Source organism: Trichechus manatus, unplaced genomic scaffold (genome assembly GCF_000243295.1).
Source record: "Trichechus manatus latirostris isolate Lorelei unplaced genomic scaffold, TriManLat1.0 scaffold00022, whole genome shotgun sequence".
Taxonomy (NCBI): domain Eukaryota; kingdom Metazoa; phylum Chordata; class Mammalia; order Sirenia; family Trichechidae; genus Trichechus; species Trichechus manatus.
Window position 1 is genome coordinate 8,412,914 of NW_004443958.1, and position 12,470 is coordinate 8,425,383.

Genomic DNA, 12,470 nt, shown 5'->3' on the forward strand with positions numbered 1-12,470 from the left:
TCCCCCATTTCATTTCTAATTTGGAGTATTCACATCCTCTCCTGTTTTTCTTTTGTCAGTATGGTCAGTGGTTTGTTAATTTTGTTGATCCTTTCAAAGAACCAACTTTTGGTTTTGTTGATTCTTTCTATTGTTTTTCTACTCTCTATTTATTTCTGCTCTGATCTTAATTTCCTTTATTCTAGTGGCTATGGGCTTTTTTATTGTTGTTGTTCTCTTTCTGTTTGTTCAAGTTGTGTAGTTAATATTTTGATTTGTCCCTTTCTTTTTTGATGTGTGAATCTATTGTTGTAAATTGTCCTCATGGACTGCCTTTCTTATGTCCCAAAGGTTTTGGTATGATGTGTTTTCATTCTCGTTTGATTCTAGGAATTTTTTGATTCCATCTCTGATTTCTTCTGTTACCCAGTGGTTTGTAAGAAGGGTGTTATTCAGTTTCCATGTAATTGATTTTTTTTCCTTGCTCTTTCTGTTGTTAATTTCTACCTTGATGGCATTGTGGTCAGAGAAGATACTTTGTATTATCTCAACATTTTGGATCTTGTTGAGGATTGCTGTGTGACCTAATATGTGGTCTATTTTGGAGAACATTCCATGTGCATTGGAAAAGAATGTGTACTTTGTAGCTGTTGGGTGGAGTGTTCTGTATCTGTCTATGAGGTCAAGTTGGCTGATTGCGCCCTTTATGTCTTCTGTGTTTTCGTTGAGTTTCTTTCTGGTAGTTCTGTCCTTTACCAAGTGTGGTGTGTTGAAGTCTCCTACTATTGTTGTGGAAGGTCAATTTCTCTTTTCAGTGCTGTTAGAGTTTGTTTTATGTATTTTTGAGCTCTGTCATTGCATGCGTAGATGTTTATTATGGTTACGTCTTCATGATAGATCGTCCCTTTAATCATTATGTAGTATTCTTCTTTGTCTTTTATGATCTTCCTCCAATCTTGATACTGCATTCTTCTTCATATAGTCCAGCTTCTTGGATTATTTGCTCAGCATACAGGTTAAATAAATATGGTAAGAGGATACAACCCTGACACATACCTTTCCTGATTTTAAACCATGCAGCATTCCCTTGTTCCGTTTGAACAACTGCCTCTTGGTCTGTGTATGGGTTCCTCATGAGCACAATTAAATGTTCTGGAATTCCCATTCTTTGCAATGTTATCCATAATTTGTTATGATCCACACAGTCGAATGCCTTTGCATAGTCAATAAAACGCAGGTAAATATCTTTCTGGTATTCTCTGCTTTCAGCCAGGATCCATCAGACATCAGCAGTGATGTTGCTTGTTCCACATCCTCTTCTGAATCCAGCTTTAATTTCTGGCAGTTGCCTGTCAATGTACAGCTGCAACTGTTTTTGAATTATCTTCATCATAATTTTACTTGTGTTTGATACTAATGATTTTTGATAATTTCCTCATTTTGTTGGATCCCCTTTCTTTGGAATGGGCATAAATATGTATCTCTTTAATCCATTGGCCAGATAGCTGTCTTCCAAATTTCTTGGCAGAGATGAGTAAGCACTCCTAGCACTGCGTTCATTTGTTGAAGCATCTCAATTGGTGTTCCATCATTTCCTGGAGCCTTGTTTTTCTCCAGTGCCTTGAGTGCAGCTTGGGCTTCTTCCTTCAGTACTATTGGTTCTTGATCATATGCTGCCTCCTGAAATGGTTGAATGTCAACCAGTTATTTTTGGTACAGTGACTCTGTGTATTTCTTCCATCTTCTTTTGATGCTTCTTGCATCATTCAATATATTGCCCATAGAATCCTTCAATACTGCCACTCAAGGCTTGAATTTTTTCTTCAGTTCTTTCAACTTGAAAAATGCCAAGCGTGTTCTTTCCTTCTGGTTTTCTAACTCTAGGTCTTTGTACATTTCATTATAATACTTTATTTTGTCTTCTTGAGCCAACCTTTGAAATCTTCTGTCCAGCTCTTTTACTTTATCTTTCCTTCCATTGGATTTAGCTACTCTACATTTAAGAGCAAGTTTCAAAGTCCCTTCTGACATTTTGGTCTTTTCTTTCTTTCTTGTCTTTTTAATGACCTTTTGCTTTCTTCATGTATGATGTCCTTGATGTCATCCCACAACTTATCTGGTCTTCGGTCATTAGTGTTCAATGTGTCAAATCTATTCCTGAGATGGTCTCCAAATTCAGGTGCAATATACTCGAGGTTGTATTTTGGCTCTCGTGGACTTGTTTTAATTTTCTTCAGCTTAAGTTGAACTTGCATGTGAGCAATTGATGGTCTGTTCCACAGTTGGCCCCAGGCCTTGTTCTGACTGATGATACTGAGCTTTTCCATTGTCTGTTTTCTACAGATGTAGTCGATTTGATTCCTGTGTATTCCATCTGGTGAGGTCCACATGTATAGTCACCATTTGTGTTGTTGAAAAAAGGTATTTGCAATGAATAAATCACTGGTCTTGTAAAAATTCTATTATGCGATCACTGGCGTCATTTCTATCAGCAAGGCCATATTTTCCAGCTATAGACCCTTCTTCTTTGGTTCCAACTTTCGTATTCCAGTAATACTTAATTATTATTAATGCTCTTTGATTGCATGTTTGATCAACTTCAGACTGCAGAAGTTGGTAAAAATCTTCTATTTCCTCATCTTTGGCATTAGTAGTTGGTGTGTAAATTTGAATAATAATTATATTAACTGGTCTTCCATGTAAGTGTATGGATGTTATCCTATCACTGACAGCATTGTACTTCAGGATACATCTTGAAATGTTCTTTCTGACAATGAACGTGATGTCATTCCTCTTCAATTTGTCATTCTCAGTGTCTTACTTATCTAGTGGTGCTATTACAGAATACTACAAGTGGGTGGCTTTAACAAAGAGAAATTTATTCTCTCAAAGTTTAGGAGGCTAGAAGTCCAAATTCAGGGCTGCCAGCTCCAGGGGAAGGCTTTCTCTCTCTGTCGACTGTGGGGGAGGGTGCTTGTCATCAGTCTTCCCCTGGTCTAGAAGCTTCTCAGTGCAGGGACCCTGAGTCCAAAGGAAGTGCTCTGCTCCTGGCTCTTCTTGGTGATAATGAAGACCCTGTCTTCTCTGCTGCATTCTCTCTTTTACATTTCAGAAGAGATTGGCTCAAGATACAACCTAATCTTGTAGATTGAGTCCTGCCCTATTAACCTAACTGCTTCTAATCCTGCCTCATTAACATCATAGAGGTTAGAATTTGCAACATACAGAATAATTGCATCAGATCACAAAATGGTAGACAAGCACACAATACTGGGAATCATGGCCTAGCCAAGCTGACATACATTTTTGGGGGACACAGTTCAATCTATAACACCCAGCATAGTAGACAATATGAGTGTCTGGTTAAAAATGGCCAATACCAGTCCATTTCAGCTCACTAATGTGTAAGATATTGGTCTTTATGTGTTCCATTTCATTTTTGATGACTTCCCAATTGTCATAGAGTCATACTTCATACATTCCATGTTCAGTTATTAATGGATGTTTGCAGCTGTTTCTTCTCATTTTGAGTCATGCCTCAACATCAAATGAAGGTCCCAAAAGCTTGAATCCATCCACGCCATTAAGGTCGCCTCTATTTTAAGGAGACAGCTCTTCCCGAGTTATGATTTGAGTGCCTTCCAACCTGAGGGGCTCATCTTCCAGCACTATATCAGACAGTGTTCTACTGCTATTGATAAAGTTTTTGCTGGCTAATTTTTTCAGAAGTAGACTTCCTAGTCTGTCTTATTCTGGAAGCTCTGCTGAAACCTGTTCACCATGGGTGACCCTGCTGGTATTTGAAATACCGGTGACATAGCTTCCCACATCACAGCAACATGCACGCCACCACAGTATGACAAACTGGCAGACGTGTGGTGGCTTCTTCTGCTAGTCCTCTTTTTTCCATTTGCATTAACAATATTGATGAGCCCTTTTTCCCATAAATACATTGTAAACATTTCTATATAAACCATAAGTAGCTCTTTAATGTGAATGCAATTAGAACAAAAAGAATGATATGGTTTAAAAGGAAGATTTTTAATTTGGTAACTTTATACTATTCTAAATAAAATAGCGTCCCTACCCTAACATGCACATCCAGTTACTCTTTATAGTTCCTGTTCTCTGAAGTGTCAATTCATGGCTGTTTATATATTCTTTTTTTTTTAAATTGTACTTTAGATGAAGGTTTACAGAACAAACTAGATTCTCATTAGACCGTTAGTACACATATTGTTTTGTGACATTGTTTACCAACCCCACGACATGTCAACACTCTCCCTTCTCGACCTTGGGTACTCAATCACCAGCTTGCCTGTTCCCTCCTGCCTTCTAGTCCTTGCACCTGGGCTAGTGTGCCCTTTAGTTTCATTTTGTTTTATGGGCCTATCTGATCTTTAGCTGAAGGGTGAACCTCAGGAGCGACTTCATTACTGAGCTAAAAGAGTATCCAGGGGCCATATTCTCGGGGTTTCTCTAGTCTCTGTCAGGCCAGTAAGTCTGATTTTTTGTGTGTGTGTGTGTTAGAATTTTGTTCTGTATTTTTCTCCAGCTCTATCTGGCACCCTCTATTGTGATCGCTGTCAGAGAAGTCAGTGGTGGTAGTTGGGCACCATCTAGTTGTGCTGGACTCAGTCTGGTGTATTCTTCTTTTAAAAAAGATTTTTTTATTGTGTTTTAGGTGAAAGTTTACACAACAAATTAGTTCCCATTTAACAATTTTTATACAAATTGTTCTGTGCCATTGATTACAATTTTTACAATGTGTCAGCATTCTCATGATTTCCATTCTGTTTGTTTTGTTTCTGTTAATCTAGCTTTCCTTCTCCTCCTTGCCTTCGAATCTTTGCTTTGGGGTAAATGTTGGATTTTTGGTCTCGTATAGTTAATTGTTTAAGGGAGCACGTTACTCACAGGGGATATTGTTTATTTTATAAGCCAATCTATTATTTGGCTAAAAGGTGACCTGCAGAAATAGGTTCAGTTCCAAGTTCAAAGAGTATATTAGGGTGATAGTCTCAGGGGTTCCTCTAGTCTCTACTGGTCCAGTAGGTCTGGCCTTTTTAAGGAATTTGAGGGTTTTTTGTACATTTTTCTTCCATTCTATCTGGGACCTTCTATTGTGTTCCTGGTCAGAACTGTCTGTAGTGGTAGCCAGGCACCATCAAGTTCTTCTTGTCTCAGGATAGAAGAGGTTGTGGTTTATGTGGACTGTTAGTCCTGTGTACTAGTTTGTTCTTTGAGCCTTTGATTTCGTTTACGCTTTTTTGCTCCATATGAGTAGAGATCAATAGTTGTATCTTAGATGGCTGCTCGCAAACTTTTAAGACCCAGACGCTGCTTGCCAAACTAGGATGTAGAACATTATCTTTATGAACTTTGTTATGCCACTTGAGTAAATTGTCCCCCAAGATTATGGTCCCAAGCCTTTTGAACCCAGTAAAACAGTCCTACAAGTTGATATGCCTAGGAAGCCTCTGTAACTGTGCTCCGTACATGATTTGTTATGTATGTGAATATATATGCAGCACACATAAACATGTATATACATATGCCTACAGATACACCTATACGTGCCAGTGCATTTTCTTGCATATGTCTTCCTGTACACATACATATCTACCTATGTAACCACACGTATTTTTTTTTGGTTGTTTTTACTGTTGTTGCAAAATTGTATATGTTATAGCATTTACTGAAATTGTCCCTTTTTCTCGTGTACTTCTTAGTGTCTTTATTTACCTTGAGCAAGTTGTGCTGACTTCACCCATTCTTGAAATTGCCTTTCCCATCACCAGAAGTAACAAATATCTACTATCTAGAAAGTGATTCCTCCTCCCTGCCCCTCCCATGTCTGGTAACCACGAAAGAACATTGCTTTCTATATGTATATTTATTCTTGACTTATTATAATAGTGGGACTATACAATATTTGTCTTTATATTTGACTTCTTTCACTCAGCATAATGTCCTCCAGATTCAACCATGTTATTTATTAGATGTTTCATGGACTCCTCATTATTGTTTACATTTGTGTACTATCCCATTGTATGTATGTACCACAATTTGTTTATCCATTCATCCACTGATGGGCACTTAGGTTTTTTCCATCTTTTTCTATTGTGAATAATGCTGCAGTGAACATAGGTGTGCATATGTCTATCTATTCATGTCCCTGTTCTTATATATCTTTAGGATATGTTACTAGGAGTGGGATTGCTGGATCATAAAATATTTCTATTTCTGGGTTTTTGAGGAAGTACCATACTGTTGTTCATATATTCCTGATAGTAACCTTTTTCACTTTATTATATTGTATATACCTTCTCCCAGTTTTAACTCATCTTTTTTTGTTTTCTTTAGGTTATCTTTTGATGAATATTTTTAAACTTTCAATATCATTAAATTTATCAATCTTTTCATTTATAGTTAATTGTATATCTTAGGAGCTATATAGAAATTGTATCTCCAAGTCAAAATGATTTGAATGTGCTAAGTAAATACAACATTTTTGATTGGCAATCAATTTCTAGAACAGAAAATACAAATTTCCACACTCCTCTTATAAAGAAACAGAAATGGTTCCTTTTCTAAGACCCTACCTACAATGTGCTGAAACAATTAATTAAAAAGTGAAATAATATCCCTGGAAGACAAAACTATTCTTCTTTTAAGGTAAGTTTTCCCCATAAAAAAACAGAATAAAATGAGTTCTTGAAGCTTAGTCAGGCCTTAATTTTCCATGGTTATATCCAAAAAACAAATTCTTTTCTATCCCATTGACTATATTATCGTTACAGAATTTTTTCAGTGTGGTACAGTAGGGCCGACTCCCAAGTTGATGCTGGCTTTGTATTTGGTTATTAACGAAAGAGGGTTTGGTGCCAAAAAACTGCAATATATAAACTTTGGATTGAGCTGTACTGTTCAGCTTCCACAAAGAGGATCTAAGTATTTTATTGGAAAATCCATTTTTTCCCCATCTGGTGAAAGGATCTAGGTGTTCCGCACATACTTATGTCTGGGAAAAAAACCAAGATCCTTTCAGCAAAATTGACTTGGTGGGTATAGACACACATATATTAAACTGTCTACCTCAACCATAGTGGCTCAACTGTTCTAATATTAAAAACACAGTGATGTTGAGCAACCTTTTTGTAAGCAAAACTAGAGTGTGAAGCAATGCTATCAAAGGTGCTAACAATACTGTGACATTTTTAAATGTTCTTAAAACACTTTAAGTGTATTTCTGTTTCTTCACCCTGTGTGAATATAAATTTTGGTTTTCACCTTGTCAGCAGAAACCTACCTTACATCAGGCAACCTCCTCCTTTGTTGCAGAGATGTAGCCATTTGCTCTTCCCTTCTTCTCTAGCATTAAACTGCAGTGGGGAGACCTTTCTGAGGGTGAGGACGGTATCACTGCAGCCACTGGGCATCCTTTTATGGATCCTTATATTGAGAGCTAAGTCAGCCATTTAAAAAATCAATTACACAAATGATTTTTAATAATTTATAAACCCAACATATACAGAATATTATGTAATAAATATGAAATCAATATAAAAATCATTAGTGAAATATTTCATATATTTTTTTCAGACCAAGCCTTTGAACTCTAGTGTGTATTTTACATTTATAGCACATCTCAATTTGGATTAGCAAGCTTTTTTTATATTTGTTTTTTATTGTGATAAATATATATGTAACAAATCATTTGACATTTCAAAAATGTTCACATGTACAGTTCAGTGACAATAATTATGTTCATCATGTTCCAGCATCACCCTTATCCATTTTTATATTTTGCTAAAAATGATTTTTAGGGACAAAATTCTGTTGTCACATAGACTCAATATGCAAAAGATTTTCAATTTGGGGAAACTCTTGTGGCCTTTTCCAGTTTTTTTCTACCACAAATCCTTTCTACTTTAGCAAAAAAATCTATGCAATTTTCTTAGGTTAACTGCCTGGACCTGACTGTTCCTTGAATTCGGAAGCCCATATTCCTCTTTGCCTATTACTTCCTGTCACGTATACTTATCAGAATATAAGAGCACTTCGCTGGTTACTGGTAATCTTCCTATCTCCACTGGCTGGCCCACACTGGTGTTGCCAGGACCTTTCCTGGAAAGATCCTGCAGGCTAAAGCCCAAAGCTGGAGGATTTTGCACAGACACTACTTTCTGAAAAATGCAGAAGACTTGAGTTGCCAGGATGACGTGAACCTGCCAGTATTTTGCTAACTGTTTCCAGAACGCTGGCTCTGTTGCCAGCTGTTACCACACTTTTCTACCAGTGAAAATGCATTTAAGGAAAGGGTTGTATGACTGCTTTAATGAGAAGTTTATTGTATTCTTAGCACTAAGTTATCCGAAAGACATTAAAGTAGACTCACCTTTTTAAGAATTCAAAGAGTAACATGGGCTTTTCTGGTTTGTACTTTGCAGAAGTGAAATTCATCTGCAAAACTCCAGCTATTGCTGATATTGTAATCCTGGTCGATGGTTCATGGAGTATTGGAAGATTCAACTTCCGACTGATTCGGCTTTTCTTGGAGAACTTGGTTACAGCATTTAATGTGGGCTCAGAGAAGACACGAATTGGTACTTCTGTTATTAATAGCAGCAATCAGCTGTCATGTAAAAGAGCTTGGAAGCTTTTTAAGAAATTTCGAAAACTCTTTACAAATGACTTTTATAATTACAAGATCAATTGTAACAATGTTCCCAAAAGCACGTCTTTGGATAAACCTTATTTCTTCTAATTTTTACTTTGACAGTGTAATCCAATTAATTATTGAACTAATTTTAATTTTCTGAAAAGTAAAAGTCTCTTTGCCTGATAGTAATAATAATAATAAACTTTTAAAGTTAGAATTCGATTAAGAATTTATCCTGTAGCAATTTTCCTTTTATTTAAAAGAAACAGCTGAATCCAGTGAAATGTTAAACTTTGAAAATAGTTTTATAGTACAAAATCATCTTTGCCAAATTAATTCTAGCCAAGCTAAATGCAAAAAGCAAAAGAAAGAGTTGTAAATCTTTAAGCAGTATATTCTCTTTATTATAAAGAATCTTATAGTTTAGCTTTTAAGTAGCTGTTAAGGAAAATCCCTGACATCAATTGAAGGGAAGTTTAGTTTGGATATATCTGAGAACAAGGGGTATATATTTTCTAGGTATTTATAAGTGAGCACTCAGTTAGGTATTTAGCATTAAAAAAGACTGTGTTTGTAAATTAAATGTCTAGATTTATTTATTTTTTCCTCAGAAAATGATTTCAGGAATTTTCTTTAGGAATTACATAGCCAGACAGAAGAAAAAATGTTGTAAAGAACATAAGCTTCATCAATCTAGTTTCTTGAGTGGTCCGCTGGATTTTTAAGTAACCATCATTGCTGAGTGAAATTTCTCACTTGTCTTTTCCAGGCCTTGCACAGTATAGTGGTGACCCCAGAATAGAATGGCACTTGAATGCCTTTAGCACAAAGGATGAGGTCATCGAAGCTGTTCGAAACCTACCGTACAAGGGAGGAAACACACTAACAGGTATGGTTGTTCAGTCCACATGCTTAGCAATGTACCTTGCCGAAGAATAGTTTCATTATCTCAATCTGCAGCTCTGTGAGAGTTAGCATGATATTTTTCAACCAAACCAGCACCTAAAATCAATAGATGAGCTCTTTAAAAGAGCTCAAACTGAGACATCTCATTCTTCTGCGCTATGAGTATGATGTGCCAGGAAGGGTTTGGCGAGGCTAGAAGAAAACTGAGCAGTCCTTGAGGCTGACATCCTCAAATTCATTATCTTTTCTTTTTACCTCTTTTCCTTCTCTAGCTATCCTGTCATTTAAATGAAAACAAATTTTTATCTTATTTTCAAAGAAGGGCTTCTCTTTGCCATTATTCTACAATTTGTATTTATCTATCATGAGAATGTTTGGGGGTCTTTGGCTTATCAGTATTTTTGATGAACGAGTAGTGTAGGAACATGTAAATTATATTTATCCAGGGTACAACCACAAGGAATTTTAACCTCAGTAAATGCTATTTCCTTCTAAAGACACATATAATACAGATGCTCAGCTTAAACAATATTGATGCTCTCATTGTCTTTTAAAGAGAACCACTGAAATCCTGATAGTTGCTTTGCTAATTTGAGGCATAAAATAATAGAATTCTTATTAATACAGCAAAAGAATATTAAAAATCCTTTAACAATATTGCAGCATTTTTTTTTCCTGTGGGCAAAGTGTCATGCTCAAAAAGCAGGAGTTTACTTATTATTTTAGATCTTCTCCCACTACCCCTAAAAACAGAGAAAATTTTTGGTTCTTTGGTTCATCATGAACAAAATTGATAGTGTCGTGATGATATTTTGGGACAGTCACTTTTGTGTGGGTATTCTAGCTTCATCCTAAATTATAAAGTTTTAGATATTCTTGTACACAAGATCTTCTAATGTCAATGACCATGGATTCAATGTTTTTTAAAAATGCTACTTTCTGAAACAATGCAGTATTCAATTATTTTTATTACTTCTGGTGAACATTAGTTTTCCATCAGATCTGTCAAGGAAAAAGTTGTAAAAATGAAGATTCACATCTAATAAAAACTTTTTCACTAAGTTACTCATTTATGGTTACATTTTTGTAGAATTGGAAGGCTTTTATTAGAGATGGCTGGCTTGTGTTAATTTTTCCTTTCTCACCCTCAGGTCTTGCCTTGAACTACATTTTTGAAAATAGCTTTAAACCAGAAGCAGGAGCAAGGAGTGGCGTATCCAAAATTGGCATTTTAATCACTGATGGAAAATCCCAAGATGATATTATTCCTCCATCCAGAAACCTTCGTGAGTCTGGTGTAGAACTGTTTGCCATAGGTATGTGTAATTTACGATCCTGTCTCAACAGTGGACATAGACACACAGCCACTTAAAATAGTATGTAATGCAAGAGTACGTCACTGAAAACTGGGAGACCTGGGCATTTCATGGCCATGGTTCTGCCATCAATCACAACGGGAATCGGAGCCCAGTTTCCTTACCTTTAAAATGGAAGTAAGTCATGCATTCCATAGTGTGAGGATCTGTAGGTGAGGCATTGTACATAAAAAGTTGTGAAATGCATAAAGTGGCATGTTTTGTTGCATTTTAATTAGTCAGAACTATCTCTTTGGTGTCACTTTGTAACTGTCTATTCTCTGGTAGTATAAAGAGAAACCAACTTACTGTTTTCAAGGCATTAGTGTCCTGCAGCTATTTAAAGAAAACACAGAGTTTTAGATATGCAGTATTATTTTCTTTGAGACCGACTCTTTTTAAGGTGTCATTTCTTTAGGAAAGGATGTATATGGCATATTCAGAATAACCAAATTATTTAGATGATGCAGCATTGCGCTTGATTAAAATGTTTACATTTTATTTGGCAGTAGGAAGGTCTCCTATTTACTAAAAGCTGACAAATTTGATAAGCAGGAAAAAAGTCTGATTCCCAAGCAACACTCAAATGCAAATAAAAATGCCACAGCAAATTTTTCAGCAGGACTCTGAAGACATTTAAAATTGGTTATTGCGAATGGCCCATTTCATTATGTTTTACGTAGTTGATTATCCTGTTTGTTATCAAACATTAGTCTAATTAACATGCATTTAGCTCCCCCTTCATTTACCAGGAATATGGTGCAATCTTCTCTCTGTAAACTCTATATCAGAAGAGGGTAGTCCACCCTGTACTTACATACCACTTAAGAGAGACATACCACGTGTCAGTATAGAAAATACAGATGCCAGGATCCTGTTTTAGTCCTATTAATTGAAATACCCTTAGAATAGAAGCCTATGAATCTGTACTTTAAAAATGTACCCAGATGATTTTTGCAGTCCAGGGTTGAGAACATCGGTAAACCCACTGGACTGTCTCTTCTGTGTGTATTTTTCAAGTTTTCTCACCTTTAGAAAAGGATCCTAAACAGTTTCCATATTTGTATTTTTTATTTCATCAGAGCGTGTTTCTAATTAGCCATTTTCTCAGAACTTTTTTCCTACTAGTGTCTAGCCAAGTACTGTCTGAGAACAGTTGCAGAAGCAAGAAGCGGTGGCTTTATAGAAACTGTGTTCTTTCCCCCCTTTCCTTTTCCCTATCCCTGTAGCATCTCTGGAAGGAGCCCTGGTGGTGCAGTGGTTAAGTGCTTCGCTGCTACGGCAGTTTGAAAAACCAGCTGCCCCACAAAAGAAAGATGTAACAGTCTGCTTCTGTAAAGATTACGACCTTGGAAACCCTATGGGGCAGTTCTACTCTGTTCTCCAAGGTCACTATGAGCTGGAATCGACCTGATGGCAATGAGTGTTTAAAAAAAAAATTTTTTTATTGTACTTTAGTTGAAAGTTTACAGAACAAATAGTTTCTCATTAAACAGTCAGTACACATATTGTTTTATGACATTGGTTAACAACCCCATGACATATCAACGCTCTCCCTTCTCTTT

The 12,470-nt window shown here is 36.3% G+C and overlaps 1 protein-coding gene across 1 annotated transcript in view; it reads left to right on the plus strand.

Annotated features, from left to right (window-relative positions):
- COL14A1 (collagen type XIV alpha 1 chain) overlaps positions 1-12,470 on the plus strand; it is a 266,930-nt gene that overhangs the window by 81,635 nt on the left and 172,825 nt on the right. Inside the window, exons 7-9 of the mRNA XM_023728170.1 lie at positions 8,433-8,588; positions 9,414-9,533; positions 10,702-10,866. Coding sequence (XP_023583938.1) covers positions 8,433-8,588; positions 9,414-9,533; positions 10,702-10,866 — 441 coding nt within the window. The remainder of the gene's footprint in view (positions 1-8,432; positions 8,589-9,413; positions 9,534-10,701; positions 10,867-12,470) is intronic.